This window comes from Mustela lutreola, chromosome X (assembly GCF_030435805.1).
Source record: "Mustela lutreola isolate mMusLut2 chromosome X, mMusLut2.pri, whole genome shotgun sequence".
Taxonomy (NCBI): Eukaryota; Metazoa; Chordata; class Mammalia; order Carnivora; family Mustelidae; genus Mustela; species Mustela lutreola.
This window is the reverse complement of record NC_081308.1, coordinates 61,068,594-61,086,911: the sequence shown is the minus strand read 5'-3', so window position 1 is coordinate 61,086,911 and position 18,318 is coordinate 61,068,594. Positions and strand designations below refer to the sequence as shown.

The window sequence follows — 18,318 nt, the reverse complement described above, 5'->3', positions numbered from 1 at the left end:
CCTCTGACTCTGCCTTCCACTCTGTCTGCCTGTGCTCACTCTCACTCTCTCTCTCTTACAAATAAATAAATAAAATCTTAAAAAAAAAAAAAAGAATTTTAAAAAAAAATTTTTATTTTAAATTTTTTTATTTTTTATAAACATATAATATATTTTTATCCCCAGGGGTACAGGTCTGTGAATCGCCAGGTTTACACACTTCACAGCACTCACCAAAGCACATACCCTCCCCAATGTCCATAATCCCACCCCCCTTCTACGAACCCCCCTCCCCCTAGCAACCCTCAGTTTGTTTTGTGAGATTAAGAGTCACTTATGGTTTGTCTCCCTCCCAATCCCAATAGCTTTCTTTTGATGTCTATTTGTATGATGAATATTTCTTCATCCCCTTTCTTTTAATCTCCCAGGCATCTTTAGGCCTTAAATGAGTAAGCCACATATAGGGTTTTTTTTTTCCCATTCTGACACCTTTTATCTTTTTTAAACATATTTTATTTATTTATTTGTCAGAGAGAGAGATAGCGAGTGCCCACAGGCAGACAGAGTGGCAGGGGGAGAAGCAGGCTCCTTGCTCAGCAGGCCCATGTGGGCCTCAATCCCAGGATGCTGGGATCATGGCCTGAGCCAAAGGCAGCCGCTTAACCAACTGGGCCACCCAGGCATCCCACCTTATATCTTTTCGTGAAACTTTTGTCTATTTACATTCAGGGTAATTATTGATATGGATTTAGTGATTTTTTTTTTACTTGTTTTGTCATTGTTTATGGAGATTTCTGTGATCCTTTCTTGTCTTTGTCAGTTTTGGCCTCTCATTTCCACTCAAGGAATCCCCGTTAATATTTCTTGCAGGGCTGGTTTAGTGACCATGAAGTTCTTTAGGTTTTGTTTGGGAAATCCTTTAACTCTTCTTTCTGAATGATAGCCTTGCTGGATAGGTATTCTTGGCTACAGATTTTTTTTTTCATTCTGTACATTGAATTTATTATGCCACTATCTTCTGGCTTGCCAAGTTTCTGTTGCTAGGGCAGCAGTTATCCTTATGCATCTTGTCTTGTAAGTTAGGGACGTCCTTTGTCTTGCTGCTTTTAAGAGTTTTTTTTTTCCTTTATTACTATATTTAATTGTAACATATCTTGGTTTTGACCTGCTTTTGTTAATTGTAATGGGTGTTCTCACTGTCTTCTAGATCTGGATGTCTCTTTCCTTCCTAAATTAAGGAACTTTTTACCTATTATTTCCTCAAATAAATATTCTGCCTATCTTTCTCTCTTTTCCTCTTCTGTGACTCCTGTAAAATGAATGTTATTACAGTTGATGGAATCACTAAGTCTATTCTTGTGTTTCATAAATCTCCTTTCAGTCTTTTGTTCATTGCATTAAGCTTCTTTCCAGTCTCAGTTATTGCATTGTTCATTTCTGAATGATTCCTCTTTAACTTTTATATCTTTGGTAAAATTCTCCTAGTTGCCTTCCATTCTTTTTTCAAGTCCAGTGAGTATCCTTATGAATGTTGCTTTAAATTCTCTATCAATTATGTTACTTATATATGCTTTGTTTAGAACTCTGCCCAAGACCTCATCTTATTCTTTCATTTGCAATAAATTCCTCTATCTTATCATTTTGTCTAAGTCATTGTCTTCTCCTGTGTGTTAGAAAAGCCTGTTCTGTTTCCTGTTCTTGAGAGTAATGGCTTTATGAAGAAGTGGTCATGTAGTGTCCTGGGCTTGGCACTTCAGAGTGTGTGCTTCTCTGCTCTGTTGTTATGTTTTGTCTGCTCTATATTTTATGCCAGTCATTAGTAAACCTCTCCTTGCCTGCAGTGGGCAGTATTTAGTCCTTGGCCAGAGTGTGGCAATTTTAACTATGTATGCTGCAGTGCGCTCATGCAAAAAGAGTGGATCCTATTTTATCTAGAACGAAAGCATTTGGAACTCTAGTCAGGAGACATGGTGTTAGTAGGGTTTTCTTCTGGTCTGGGAGAATGGCCTGCACTCTGGGACTGGGTCAAGCTTGATGGAGAAGGGCAGTCCCACCAAAGTGCAGAGATCCAAGAGTTGGTATAAACAAGTTAGGCAACCTGTGTCAGCCCTGAGCTCCTTCCTGCAGGTATCTCTGCATTTATGCTGGAGGGGGAAGGGAAATGGCTCTAGCCAGCTTCTTTGTTCCTGGAGAGGTGTCTCACTGAAGGCTGCCTCTTAGAGAAGCACTCTGAGAAGAGTGAATAATCTTCCCCTTTGTGCCCCAGAGATTTTTGAGATTTTTGTTTCCCTGTTGTCTGCCTCAAGGTTTTTTTTGACTACTTCTCACCAGGAGCAGCCCACTGACCTTTGGGCTCTAATTCTGTCAAGACTGTTGACTTTTAATACTGCATGCTTTAAGGAACTGTTGTGGGTAGGGGATTATGCTGGACTTTGGGGGGGAGGGTCCTGCCATGCTGGGACTGAGACAATCTTGACTGAGCAGGGTAGTCCCGCCAGAGCACAGAGGTGAAAATTGTTGTAATCAAGTCAGGCAACCTGTGTAGGCCCTGTGCTGCTTCCTGCAGATGGCTCTGTGTTTATGGTAAGGGGAGAGGGAATGGAATGGGACCAGTCTGCTCTTTTGTCCCCACAGAAACATCTCTGTGAGCAAGGTCTCTCAGGGAATCACTCACAGTAGAATGAATAATCTCCCCTCTGTGTGTCCCAGATATTTTTCAGATTGCTTTTTCCAGGCTGTCTGCCTCCCCCCCCCCCTTTTTTTTTGCCTGCCCTCACTCCAGCAGCGGTGCAGTTCCCTCCAGTCTCATACCAGCCAACCCTGCCGACATCCAAAACTCCAAACTTTAAGCCCTACTGGTTACAAGAACTCAGGAAACTCAAAACCCCCCACACATTCCCCAATCAATGGCTTTGGGAAAACATTCTCCTTGTGTGTTCCCTTGTGTGCTTCTCTCTCCCCCTTCTCTGTGACCATGGCTCCCTCTCATCTGCAGCACACATGATCCATTTCTCCCTCAAACCATGTCTCCCCACTTCCTACCTTCTTCAGTGTGGTCTTTTCTCTCCCTTTAGTTGTGAAGTTTGTTCTGTTAGTGTTGAGGTTGATTTCTTGGGTATTTAAGATGATTTGATAGTTATTGTATTTTATTCATCAGTCTAGACCAACCTAGGGTCTTTCTGTTCTGACTGCATAGTCCCAAATACTGGTTTATTTATCTTTGATTTTAGCCTGGTAGACTCTCTTTAGTATTTAGTGTAGGGTAGATATACTAGCAACTAATTCAGTTTTTGTTTATCTGGGAATATCTTCACTTTTGAAATTTAATTTTGCTAGATGTACAATATTATTGTTGCAGGGTTTTTGTGTCACAGAGTCGAGGAATGAATCTTCCTGGACACAAAAGGGTGAAGTGAGGTGAAAATTTATTAAGTAAAGTTGAGAATAGAAAGTAAAGAAAAGGAGCTCTGTAGTGTGAGCTCTGTAGTGTGAGAGAGGTCCTGAATGGGTTGCCACTGAGGGCTTTTATGGTCTGTCTTTTATAGAAATCTGACCATATCTTGTCAATAACATGTAAAAACAAACATGATAGATTTGTAAATATCATGGGACTATCCTGTCTATATTTAGAACAAAAGTGGTGGATTTGTTACCTTCCCTTCTCTCTGGTTAATCTCATCTATAACATTTCTTCACATCTGGGATTTCTTTGATACTAGTCATGTAGCTCCCTACCTGTCTTCCACTTCCTAGCCTCGCCTGTCCCTTACTCATTATCTTGATAGTTCCCTCTACCCTGGTATTTTGAGTATGCTACTTTACTGTCTGATCCTTCATGATTCCTGATGAAAAATTCAGCTGGTAATCTTTCTGAGGATTCCTTGTTGATGAAGAGTTTTTTCTTTTGCCTTTTTAAAAGATTTTGTCTCTATCTTTCAGCAGTTGACTGTGATAGTTTTAGGTATGTATGTCTGAGTTTATCTTTCTTTAGGTGTTTATTGAGCTTTTTGGGAATGAAGATGATTTTTAATTTTTATCAAATGTGGCAAATATTCTTTCTTCGTCTCCCTTTCCTATTCTAGGTTCCCATTGTGTGTGTTGTTATGTTTATGGTGCCTTATAGGTCTCTGAGAGTCTGTTGATTTTTCTGCCTTCTTTTTTCTTTCTGTTCTGTAGATTTGGTAGTCTCAGTTGACCTCTATTTAGCTTCACTGATTCTTCTGTCTGCCCAATTCTAATCTTAAGGTTATATAGTAAATTTTCCATGTCTGTTATTGTGTTTTTTTAACTACAGAATTTTTAGTGGATTCTTTAAAAGTATTCTTCAATTCACTATTGATATTCTGTATTTGTTGAGACATTTTTCTCATTTTCTCCTTTAGTTTTTTTAGATATGGTGCTCTTTGATTCTTTGAATATATTTAGAATAGCTCATTTAAAATCTTTGTCTAGTAAACCCAATGTTTGGGCTTCCTCATGGACAGTTTCTCTTGATTACATTTTTTTTTTTTTTTTTTAGTTAGTCAAAGTTTCCTGTTTCTGTGTATCTCCTAATTTCTTATTGAAAAGTATGCATTTAATATTATGTAATGTGACAATTCTTGAAATGAGAACCTCTCTCTTTCCCCATGGTTTATGTGTTGTTGTTTCCTTGTTTTCCTTCTTGAACAAATTCTGTATTAAATTCTATATTTTTATTGTGTTTAACTGCTGAAGTCTTTGGTAGTTTAGCTTAGTGATCACCTACTGATTGGATAAGGATTCCATGAGATACCTTGAGGCAGCAAGTTTCCTAGCCTTTGGTGAAGGGCTGTGTTGGTGTATGTTATGTCAGTTTGCAACTCTGCCTACCATTCTCTCCCTGCTTGTTCAGGGCCTTCAGTTCAGATAGAAGTGAGCGACTGGGTCCATCTCAAACCTTTCATGGACATAGACACAGCCTGGGGTGTGCACACATACCTTCACATGCACATGTCTTTCTAGATTTTTTTAGGGATAGGTTGTTGCTTTGCATAGGTCATGTGCACATGTTATTCTCCAAATTGTCATTCTCTAAATCTTTATGAAGCATTTTGGGTTCCTGGACCCAATTCCAATGTATTTTTGGGAGTGGATTCCCCACACTAACAAGCAATTCTCTGAATACCAGGTAGATGTCCTACTATCATATATCATATCATATCATATCATGATATAATATATCATGATATATCATGTACTACTATCATATATCATATCAATACCAGGTAGATGACACTATCTCCCTGGAAACCAGATTCTACAGGTTAAGTTTTCAGTTGTACAACACTGCACTAATGCTTTCAGATGTCTGTCACAAGTCCAGTTCTTTTGATCAACTGGCTGTAAACTAGAGGTTCCAACAATGCCCTTATTAGGTTTGATTAATTTTCTAGAAAGACTCACAGAACTCAAAGAAATATTTTACTTACTAGAATACAGTTTTATTATAAAGGAATATAACATAAGAACAGCCATATAGAAGGTATATATAAGGCATATTATGGGAGAAGGGTGTGGAGCTTCCATGCCCTGTCTGAGCATACCATTCTCCCCACTTCTCTACATGTTTACTAATCTGGAAGTTTCTTTTGGGTTTTTATGGAGGTTTTGTTACATAGGCATGATTGATCATTCATTGGTGGTTGATTCAACCTCCAGCCTCTCTCCCTCCAGAGGTCAGGGGAGTGAGAATGAGAGTGAGAATGAGAGGTCTAATGCTCTACTCACATGGTTAGTTGTCCTGACAACCAGTCCCCATTTTTAGGTTGGTCTAAAAGTCATGCCATTAACCTAACAAAAGGCAATTTCATGGCTGTCATCACTTAGGAAATTTCAAGGGTTTTGGGAGCTGTGAGCTGGGAATGGTGGATGAAGACAAAATATATATGAGAAATATATTCTAGGCATCTGAATTGATCAAATATATATTTCTTATAAATCACAATTTATATATGCAAGCAAATATTTTGGTCAACCTCTTGATAACTCCAACTTTTACATTTCCTTTGGGCTACTACAATTTTAAAAACTTGAGATGATTATTTTTGACAAATGCCCCCCCCAAGCACTGTTTATACAGAATGAGCTTTAGGTTAAGACAGAGACAAGCCTTAAGAATGGAGCCTTCAGGACCTGTTAAAATGGACAAATAGTGATAGTTCTGTAAGAGTGCAGCCTTGTGAAACTCCAGCCCCATTCTGCCCTCTCTGGTGGCTGCTAGCCTGTTGGTTTTCACAGCTATCATTGTTGTGATACTGTTGATTTTCAGTGCTACAGCAGAGCTGGGGAAAGAGTGATCTGATTGACTATACTTAATGCACAGCAAAGTACACTGGTATTATCAAGATTTAGTCTTTTATCTTGAACAGAGGATCCTTAGATTCTTAAACCTTTAGTTTATTAGAGAATATCATATATATTATATAATCTGTCATATATATTATATAATCTGTTTTTTATAATATATATTACAGAAAAAAGTTGTATCCAGGATTTATAAAGAAGTCTTATACGTCAGGAGCTCAGCAATAAGAAGACAAAAATCCAGTTATAAAACTGGCAAGAATTTTAACAGACCCTTCATGAAAAAAGATAAATACCCAACAAGTAAATGATAAACTACTTAGCACCATTAGTCATCAAGAAAATGCAAACTAAAACTATAGTGAGATACCACCACACAGCCATTGAAATGGTTAAAATTAAAAAGTCAGTTATCAGATTTTTAGTGTAGCTTTATTCACAATAGGCAAGATATGGAAGGAACTCAAGTGTCCATCAATGGACGAATGGATAAAGGAGATGTGGTATATGCATACAATGAAATATTACTCAGCCATAAAAAGGAATGAAATATTGCCATTTATTACAACATGGATGGAGCTAGAGAGGATTATGCTAAGTGAAATAGGTCAGAGAAAGACAAATATCATATGATTTCACTCATAGTGGGGAAAAAAGGAGCAGAAACAGACCCACAAACACAGAGAAGGAACTGGTGGTTGCCAGACTAGAGGTGAGTGGGGGAATGGGCAAAATGAGTGAAAGAGAGTGGGAGGTGCAGGCTTGTAGCTATGGAATGAATAAATCACTGGGATGAAAGGTACGACATAGGGAATATAGTGAGTGGCGTTTTAATAGCATTATATGGTGACAGATGGTAGCTATACTTGTGAGCATAGCATAATGTATAGAGTTATTGAGTCACTATGTTGTAAACATAAAACTAATATAACATTGTATGTCTGCAATACTTTACTAAAAAGATTTTAAGGTAAGTTACCAGATGTTGGAAGATATGTGGATCAATTGAAATTCTCATATATTGTTATAAGAGTACAAAATAGTACATTGACTTTGGAAAACAGTTTGACATTTTCTTTTTTTTTTTAATTTTTTAATTTTTTATAAACATATATTTTTATCCCCAGGGGTACAGGTCTGTGAATCACCAGGTTTACACACTTCACAGCACTCACCAAATCACATGCCCTCCCCAATGTCCATAATCCCACCCCCTTCTCCCAAACCCCCTCCCCCCAGCAACCCTCAGTTTGTTTTGTGAGATTAAGAGTCACTTATGGTTTGTCTCCCTCCCAATCCCATCTTGTTTCATTTATTCTTCTTCTACCCACTTAAGCCTCCATGTTGCATCACCACTTCCTCATATCAGGGAGATCATATGATAGTTGTCTTTCTCTGCTTGACTTATTTCGCTAAGCATGATACGCTCTAGTTCCATCCATGTTGTTGCAAATGGCAAGATTTCATTTCTTTTGATGGCTGCATAGTATTCCATTGTGTATATATACCACATCTTCTTGATCCATTCATCTGTTGATGGACATTTAGGTTCTTTCCATAGTTTGGCTATTGTGGACATTGCTGCTATAAACATTCGGGTGCATGTGCCCCTTTGGATAACTACATTTGTATCTTTAGGGTAAATACCCAATAGTGCAATTGCTGGGTCATAGGGCAGTTCTATTTTCAACATTTTGAGGAACCTCCATGCTGTTTTCCAGAGAGGCTGCACCAGCTTGCATTCCCACCAACAGTGTAGGAGGGTTCCCCTTTCTCCGCATCCTCGCCAGCATCTGTCATTTCCTGACTTGTTGATTTTAGCCATTCTGACTGGTGTGAGGTGATATCTCATTGTGGTTTTGATTTGTATTTCCCTGATGCCGAGTGATATGGAGCACTTTTTCATGTGTCTGTTCGCCATCTGGATGTCTTCTTTGCAGAAATGTCTGTTCATGTCCTCTGCCCATTTCTTGATTGGATTCTTTGTTCTTTGGGTGTTGAGTTTGCTAAGTTCTTTATAGATTCTGGACACTAGTCCTTTATCTGATATGTCGTTTGCAAATATCTTCTCCCATTCTGTCAGTTGTCTTTTGATTTTGTTCACTGTTTCCTTTGCTGTGCAAAAGCTTTTGATCTTGATGAAATCCCAGTAGTTCATTTTTTCCCTTGCTTCCCTTGCCTTTTGCATTGTTCCTATGACATTTTCTTATATGTTGTAAGATACACTTACAACTAATCTTAAAACCCATTTATTGGACCCTTATGTATTTACCCAAGATAAGTAAAAATGTATGTCCTAGAAAGATTTATACATGAATTTTTAAAGTAACATTCTTCACAATAGTGAAAAACTAGAAACAGCACAATGTCCATAAATAGGTGAATGAATGAATAATGGTATATTTATCCAATGGAACCTACTCAGCAACAAAAATAATGAATTACAGATAGATGAATTTCTAAGATATTGTGCAGACCAAAGTAATCTAGATATAAGAGTATATTCCATTATGATTCCATAGAACAGAAGAGTGATAAGTAAATTGGTTTCTGTACAGCATTAATTACCTGCCTAATTAATCCTGTTTATTCTACCGTATTCCCAGAAAACTTCAGTTGCCTAAAATAAACTATCCAGCTACATTCTAGAAGGAGTGAGGGAAAAACATAGAAATCCCATGAATAAGAAGGTGGTGTAGAGAGAATCCTCAAAGATATCTTGAACAATTATGAGATAGAAGCTTGGTGGACAGGGATGCAGAAGTATTAGGGAAGATAAAATAATGAATTTACATGGTCTAGAATGATGTAGTAAATTTTATTTTAATAAGGAAATAAAGGCCTCATACATAACAAGCATTTCTATGTTATCTATTGATTCTTTGGAGTCCAATAGTTACCCAACTCATTTATCTGAAATACATGGCTCATTCCTGACACTTTTCTTAGTACAGAGGCTGAATATATGAGACTTTCTTTTAATGAAGAGCTCCTAATTTATGCTTGTTCATATTTGTGAATGTGATTTGTCTCTGCATTGTCTCGTTTTTTGTTTGTTTATAAGGTAAATATGGTAATACCTACCTTTGTGTATTCAAGAGGAATAAATGAGAGTGCTTTTGGTAAGTCCTTCATAAACTTTTTCAAGCTCTGTGCAAATGTAAAGTAGTGTTTTCAATCAGACCAAAGGTCTGGAGAATAGAAGTTGGTGCAAATAATGAAAATGGAAATTAATGCAGCTCCTTTCTTATCCCATGGCTTCACTTACAAAATAATATAACTGTAAAAAAATCATAATATTTGTGGTTTCTGAGATGTTCAGATAATTCTAAAAGAGGAGTGGTTATTGACTATACCTTGTTTTATCAAGAAAAAAACTGAAAGAATCCAGGTATTTGTGAAAGGGCAATATAAAGAATATTCTTATTTAATTTCCTTGAGTGACACAGAAAGCACATGGGGCTTGTCCTTTTCTGCTGCTGGCCAAGGAGACCAGAGAAAAGTTATTATTTTCCAGCCATGGAGCCAGTTTTGCATTCTCTTTGCTGATGAAATATGAAAAATACATTGGTGTGGACCAGATTTGAAGTAGAAAATGTTACTGCAAAGTGTGGAAATTTGTGAAGGCATGGTAACCTAGTCTGCAGTCCCTATTCTTTGTAAAACATTTCTTCTTCTTCTTTCTCTTCTTTTTAAAAAATATTTATTTATTTATTTGAGAGAGAGAGAGAGAGAGAGAGCAAGTGGGGGGAGGGGCAGAGGGAGAGGGAGAGAGAAATTCTCAAGCAGACTCCATGCTGAGCTTGGAACCTGAAACAGGGCTCAATCCCACTACCCATGAGATCATGACCTGAGATGAAATCATGAGTCAGACACTTTTTTTTTTTTAAAGTCACTGATCCTTTATTTGTCTCCAGTTAATGTATTAAGTATTAGTAAAACGAAAGCTACCATGTATTGAACACCGGTGTACCAGGCGCCGTGCTAACTGACTGAGCCACCGAGGCACTCCTCTCCTCCTTCTCCTCTTTCTCCTGCTTCTCTCTCTGCTACTTCTGCTTCACGTCCTCCTCTCTCTACCTCCTTCTTGCCAATGATGTGTTCAAAGGCTCAAGGCTCTAAATACTGAAAATAAGCTTTTCTGGAAATGGGATGTAAACAAGATGGCAATAAAATTCTAGGCAGGTTAATCTGTTCCAACCAAAGGTCTGAACATGTTTTATTGTGTTTGTGCTTAACCATGTTAGCTTTTTATTGAAAGGAATAGATATTGTCTGTATTGTCTCCCTTTCTGTTGGTCTGAGAGCAAAAACTCTCATAGACCTATGTATCTCATAGATGTAAAGGTGGAGGATGATGAAACTATGGAGTTAAAGAAGAAATAGAAAAAAAAGGAACCAAAAATAACCAAAATTTTGAGCTTTCCTAGAAGATGGTCTAATGGATTACTTTAATTAATGAGAGCAGTGCTCCTTGAACATTAAAGGACATATGAATCCCCTAGGGATTATATGAAACTGCATTTTGTGATTCAGTAAGTCTGGGGTTTGATCTGGGAATGTGTATTTCCATAAAGCTTCCAGGTGATAATGATTCTGCTCTGAGAACCACTGAGAGTAGCAAGGCTGGAGAGTGGCTGGACCTCTTTGTGAAGGAAATATTTTTAAAATTTCACTAGAGATATGTCAAAAGGCTAGCTAAATATTATTTAATTTTGTACCTTCATTAGACTTTCATTTAATAAAATTTAAAATTATTCCCCCAAAATATAAGCATTTGTCTGGCCTTACGACCCTGAAGTTTTTCATTAATTGCTTCCTTACTTCAGGTAAGGTCCCTTGCTGAATACTCTGTGAACAAGTTAAATTTGTTGTCCTGCCTGATCGTAACCTAACCCAGGCTGCCATATGGTTAATGTGTAAAATATCCAAGTTGTGCCTGTGTTGCCATGGAAAAGGCCCTAGAGAAACAGAAAGACTGTCTGGCTTCTACTTTTGACACTGCTGGCTAGCTTAGGGCCCTTGAGTACCACAACTCCAAAATTCAGCTTTTTCCTTTGTAGAATGTTTGTGGGTATTTGTTTGGTGAGCGGTAAGAAAACATTTAGTCCATTGCCCATAATTGGTGCTCAATTAATGCTTAAGGAGACTCTTTAAGGAGTAAAACTAAGTAGTTTTAATTCTTATGGGCTTTGGATAGAAGGAGTCAGAGAGGACAGGAATTGAGATTAAAACATATCTCATAATTTAAAAGAAGGACTTCACTAAACTGCCCTCCTTCCTCTTTAATGGGTTTAGTTCCTCGAATCTTCTACTGAAGTTTTAATATTTTGTTAAACTTTAATTATTTATTTTTTAAATTTTATTTTATTTTTTCAGTGTTCCAAAATTCATTGTTTAACTTTATTAAATGCAAGTTGCTAACTACTGAGAGCACTTCTCTTTGCTTTTGTCCTATCAGCCCTAACAGATATGAGTAAATCAGTTAAAGGACAGTCTTGACAATTTCTTCTGTTTCTCTTACTTTGCAGATTATTCTTCAGCTGTTCAGAAATTTTCTCAGACACTTCAGTCCTTTCAGTTTGATTTTATTGGAGACACTCTGACTGATGATGAGATTAACATTGGTAAGTCTTCAGCTGCATGTGGCCTTGTGCCTCTTGAGGCAGTTCTGAAACCATGAGTCTCCTAGGTTTCTGGATACAGGAAACTTGGACATCTTCATCCTCTGTGGTCTAGTGCCAATCTCATGGGAGGCTGCTTAAGAAGGATAGAGAAACACTGTTTTCCAGTCCCATTCCCCTCTCACACAAAAGCAATAAAAAGATATCCCTTAAGCCTCCACTGAGGTCTTTGACTCAGTCAGTCTGCAAGGGACTTTTTCTTTAAAGAATCTAATACATGAAAATAGATATTTTTGTGAAGGATAAAGTAAAGGTGATTTTTTTTTGAAAAAAATTCCAAAATGATTTAGAGTAACAGTCCTCCAAGGAATAAACTCTAGAATGTTTAAAAGTAGCATTTATATAGGTCCAGCTTTTCCGACAACAGGACATTTGACATAACCTCTTGGGAATTGAATTTAACAACTCACTGTGTGAGTTGTGTGATATTGGACAGATACTTCCTTTTTCTGAGCCTTAGTCTTGTCATCTATAATATGTGGTTAATATTAATATCAAGAGTGTTACTAGGAAGAGATTGAACAGTGGAAGTTAAAGAACTTTGTTTTTGTGTTAGTTACTATGAAGTTAAAGTGTTGTTGGCCAACTCTGGCCCTTGGCCCAAATCTTGCCTGCCACTGTTTTTCGATAAATTAAGGTTTTGTTGGAACACAGCTACATTTATTCATTTAAATATTGTCTAAGGGAAAAATATTGTCTAAGGGTACTTTTGTGGTAGGACAACAAAATTGAATAGAAGTGGCAGAGACTAAAATATTTGCTCTGGTCATTTAAGAAAAAGTTTGGTAACCAGCAAGTTAAAGAATTCATGTAAAGCATTTGCTAGACAAGATCATTGAACCACAGAACTATTGCGAATGCTTTAATGTCACTGAAACAAGTTAGTTAGGCAGTTGTATTTATGAACCCCAGCATTAAAATATAAAAATGTATTATTATTTAATGGTCATTATAGTAAATATGAATCGTATATAAAAGTATAAAATTACCTATGATAGTAAGATATTCCAGTACAGAAACAATGTATTGAATGCTATTGGCATATTATATTTTAACTCTCTTTTGTACATGTATCTCTTTTATGTGTATGCAATTTAGTTCATGCTAAATACATAGTTTTATCTTTTTAACCTAACATTTTATCATAATCATCTTCTGATAGCATTTAAAATTCTTTGTATATTTCATGGTGGCGGGGGCAAGGGAATTGTTTTTATTCACTGCTGTTTCCCCAGTGTGTAGAGGAGTACCTAACATATAGTAGATGCTCAGTACATGTTTGCTGAGTAAAAAAATATAATGGATGCATTCAGATCTTTTTATTATAGGAGCCATACTTTATATAGTATTCAGCTATTTAGCTTATTTCCAGTTTTTCACTATTATAAATAATACATCAGTGAGTACTTTTGTGAGACTAAGATTGATGACTTTTAGTAAATATGGTGGTATAAATAATGAAGCACACATTTGCATTTATATTATTTATTCACTTCATTTTAATTTTATAAATCTATTTTTGTCTAAGGGCATGACTTATTTAAAAATTAATATCATGGGCTTGAGAGTCAGATAGCCCAAATTTGAACTCTAGCTTTGGAAATTATTATCTGTGTAATAATGAACTTATCACCTGGGTAGGTGACTCCCCTTCTAAGTGTAAATTTTTCTCATATGGAAATAGGGATGAGATGATCAATGCCAAGTGTGCACAGTGCCTAAATACATGTTAACTGTTTAATCATTGTTAATATAATATTTGCTTTTTTTGTGCTTTGCAATGGACTGAATGTTTCTGTGTCCTTCTCAAAATTCACACGTTGAAATACTAACCCCTGATATGGTGGTATTAAGAGCTGGAGTCTTTGGGAGGTACTTAGGCCATGAAGGTGGAACCCCTCATGAATGGGATTAGTGTCCTCATAAAAGAGACACCAGAGGGCTCTTTTACCTTCCTTCCATCATGTGAAGATACACAAGAAGTTGTCAGTCTGCAACCTTGAAGAGGGCTCTCACCAGAACCTAACTATGTTGACACCGTGTTCTCAGATTTCCAACCTCCAGAAATGTGAGAGATAAATTTCTCTTGTTTATAAGCCACCCAGTCTATAGTAGTTTGTTATAGCATCCTAAACTTAGTAAGGCAGAAGAAATTGGTACTGAAAAGTTGGGGTGTTGCTGTACCACATACCTAAAAATGAGGTAGCTTTGGAATTAAGTAATGGGAGGAATCTGTAAAAGTTTGGAAGTGCATGCTAAGAAAAGCTTAGATTGCCATGAATGGAATTTTAAAGGCAATTGTGGTGAGAGTTCAGAAAGAAAAGAGGCGAGCCTTAGAGAAAGTTTCCATGAACAACATGTTATTAGACAATGGAGAAAAGCAATCCTTGTTATAAAGTAGGCAAAGAACTTGGCTGAACTGTGTTTATATTCTGGTGTTTTGTGGAAGGTAGTGTTTTCCGACTGAAAAAATTGAATGTTTGGCTGAGGAAATTTCTAAGCAAAGTGTTAAAAGAATGGCTTGGTTCCCCCTGTTTCTACTAAAAACTAAGGGGAGAAAAATGAATTAAAGATGGAATTATTAAACAAAATGGAACAAGAATTTCAAGATGTGGACATTTCTCTTCCTGTCCATATTACAAAAAAATGACAGTGTGTTTGAAAGAGAACACCAAGGGTGTGGTGGACTATAGGAAACAAAAAAATGGGACAAAATGAAGGAAGACTCTTTGACTTCTTAGACCCTGTAAGACCCGACCATACAGCTATTTGGCTATGAACATGCACTATTTTTCAATGACAAGAGAAGAAGGACTCTGAAGCCAATCCAGAGATCATCAGGGTTGCCATTTCTATCAGATGCCTAGAGTCTAGAGGCCCTGTGGCCTCCCACTAGATTTGAAAGGATGAGACCAATGCCTAAGGAGCTGTAGGGGTGGGCCCACTGAGGGTACAACACCTACCTTACCATAAATGTCAACCAGTGCCATTTAGGAAAAAGGTGTGTGAGTTTGAGCATGATGGCTTATAAACAAAATAAAACAATATAAATAAACAAAACAACACCCCCCAGTGATACCATGTTCTTGTGGGTGTTTGTGAGCTCCATGTAAGTTTGCTAGCTGTGACACATTTGCTTCTTAATGTGTGCTTTACAATAACACTTTAACTCAGTTACCATTTGCCTGCCAAGTCCAGTAACTCATAATTATCATCTGGTCATTGCCTTTAGGGATGATGAATCATGAATTGACCTTTATTGATGGGGACTGAAAAAAGATTTTGAGATTTTAAGTGGCCTGACATAGTCATCTTTGTTGGGTATGCCATTTTGAGAACTGGGATTTGTGGTAGTAGTGAGAAGAACAACCAGTGCTCCAACAGTTTAAGGTGATGCTCTTTGTAGGCTTTGAGAAGAAATATTAGCGATCCTACTGGGAGGGCACTGCTAGGAAAGAACAGTTGTGTTGGAAGCTGAGATGGGAGAGTGTGCCATACCCTCTAATTGTCAACACTACTAGCCCAGAGTGGATAGATCTTCTGTTTAACCAGAAAAATTGGTAAAAGTACAGTTATAATAGAATTTTGGGTTGAGATTTAGATTTCATATTATCTGTGAAGAGAACCTTGAAGTGCTTTTCATAATGAATTTTGTTGATGGCTGCAAAATGCAACTCAGTACCATTAACTCCCTTGTAGATACCAGTTGTCTAACAGAGATAGAAGTGATTCCTAGAGGATGTGAGTAAAACCTGAGACTTCTCTGAAGAGTCCCTTCCCTTGATAATCAGCACTAGTAACTAACTTGAGTAGTCTGTATGTAATAGGGACAAGTGAGAGGAAGTGTCTCACTGCCCTGATGACATTTGTCCCTGCTCTAGAGCAAGACATCTATGCCTTCAATTGGCATTGTGTGGCTTTTTCTCTACCTCTATATCTTAGTAACCAAAGGAAATTTCAGGTGTTTAGGTAGTTTTGTGTATACATCAGATTTCTTAGCTATGGTATCTTAGCAATATTACCCAAGCTTATTGGGCCTCTGTTTTCCTCATCTGTAAAGCAGGAAGTATAATCTATTTCACATGGACTGTGGGATATAAACCAGTTAAGTACATATACCAGAGAGTATATGTAAATCATTAGGCTCAGTGTCTGACTTATGATTGGTGCTCAGTATCTCATAGTTGTTACCAGGAAGGTGGTAGAAACTAAGTTTTGGAAAATCTCAGTTTGAAGTTATATTTCTTGAATAACTATGAAGGAAAAGGTAAAATAAAATATTAATATTCCAAGAACATTAGAGAGTATCTAGCTTAGTTATTTCTAATATGTGTCAGAGTGACCTGAAGCTCTTATTGATCCAGAGTTTCAGGACCTCTCTTAGATCAAATGAATCGGAATCTCTGTAATGGAGCCCCAGGCTCTGATTCCTACACAGTCATCAGTGAGCATTTTGGAACCCCATGTCAGTTTTCAGGTTTTTTCAAACTGTTCCTTGGATCCTCAATTTCTCCTATCCACCAAAGCTCAAATGAAGCAGGTTAAGAATTTACTTGAAGAATTGCATTTCCAGGTGAAAAAAAATAAGCTGATACTTTCAGAGTGCTTACCAAGTACCACATCTTGTTTTAAGCACTTTACATAAACTGATGAGAGAGAGGCAGAGACAGGTGAATGCGAGCATGTGTGCACACACACATACACACATACACAGTGAGAGAGGGAAAAAATGAGAATATACTAAGCTGGTTTACTAACCCTCCCACCACAACTCCTGCCAATCCTACAGATAGGGAAACTGATGTCCAGAGTTGGGCTAGTGATTGTTGAAGATAGTGCCAGAACCAAAGTCTCCTAAAGCCCAACTGATTTATTCAACTAATTTTTATTGAGCACCTGCTATGAATCCTGCCATCATGGAAATTCCATTCAGTTAAGTTTTGGGAAGAAATATATGCAAATAACTTCCTATATCATTGCAGTACTAGGAGCAAGAAAGGTGGGTGCTTTCCACATAGGCATCAGAGAACCTCCTTGCTCTTTTCTGAGGAACCCTGCTATGCATTTGTTCATTAGTAAATAGGTGGAAAGTATCCACTAAATGCCATAGACTGGGGACTCAGAGATACAATGAATCTCCCTGTCCTCGAGGATCTCAGTCTGTTAAAGGAGGCAGATGAGTATACAGACAATTGCAAGACAATATAATAAGTACTATGATAGAGGTAGGCACACAGTAGCCCCTATTCCACAGCGGTGTGTGTGTGTGTGTGTGTGTGTATGTGTGTGTGAGATAGGGAGAATAAACAAGGAAGGCTTTTCAGGGAAATGATAACCGAAGTTAGATGCAAGGCTAGGGTGAGGCAAGTGAGGATGCTAGGGCTGAAATTTAAGAAAGCACTTATTCTCAGGTTCATGCAAAGTGCAGGTGGGCACCATTTTGTGAGTGCCTCCCAAATTTTGCAATTTGCCTTTCTCCTGTCCTGGTCCTGATCTGAGTTGGATTTCTAAAGGATGAATGAGAATTAAGAAAAAACAACAGAGAAAACAAATATACAAAAGTACAGTTGAGGGGAGTAAAATTATATCTTTCTTAAAACTGGAAGACACTGAATGTGACAGGAAAAAGTTGAGGGGGAGTCAGAGATAAAGACCGGAGAGGTTGCATAAAGGCTATGCGAGTTTTGGCAGGTGATGGAAATGAGCAAATCAGACTGGATATAGGATGGCAATTGATATTCTGTCTCTGTGGCTTGTAATGAGAGGTAGGACTTGTGACAAACAGAAAAAGACATGCTACATCTAAGAGCAGCATCTTGAATGGGCTCCAGTGATTGTTGCCATCTAAAAATGTACATCTATGTTGACAGTATCTCTTATTTTTTTTTCAGAAAATTATACCCAGATATTTTATGCATAGTATTAATTGTCAGCAGTTAAGTCAAATAAAAACACTATGGACTCTGAGAAACAAAAAACTGAGGGTTTTGGAGGGTAGGGGTGGGTGATGTGTGAGCCTGGTGGTGGGTATTAAAGAGGGCACATATTGCATGGAGCTGGGTGTTGTACATAATCATGAATCTTAGAACATTGCATCAAAAACTAATGATGTATTTTATGGTGACTAACATAACAATAAAAATTAAAAAAAAAAACTAATGATGTATTGTATGGTGACTAACATAACTCAACTGAAAAAAAAAAAAAAAACCCACATTATCCAAACCAAGAAAAACATACCTATTGGCCAAATACAGTGGATGGGTGGATGGGTTTGTGATGTTGATGCCTGGGTTAGACAGTGAGGGGCCTGGAATACCTCATGAAATATT

General features: G+C 37.4%; 1 protein-coding gene across 9 annotated transcripts in view; it reads left to right on the top strand.

Moving 5' to 3' along the window:
• Positions 1–18,318, top strand: part of OPHN1 (oligophrenin 1) — a 593,829-nt gene that overhangs the window by 158,918 nt on the left and 416,593 nt on the right. For all 9 annotated transcript variants that reach the window (XR_009350083.1, XM_059158456.1, XM_059158455.1 and 6 more), the window contains exon 3: positions 11,834–11,929. Coding sequence is in view for 7 of the 9 variants with exons in the window: in XM_059158456.1 (XP_059014439.1) it covers positions 11,834–11,929 (96 nt within the window). In the remaining 2 variants the exon portion in view is untranslated. The remainder of the gene's footprint in view (positions 1–11,833; positions 11,930–18,318) is intronic.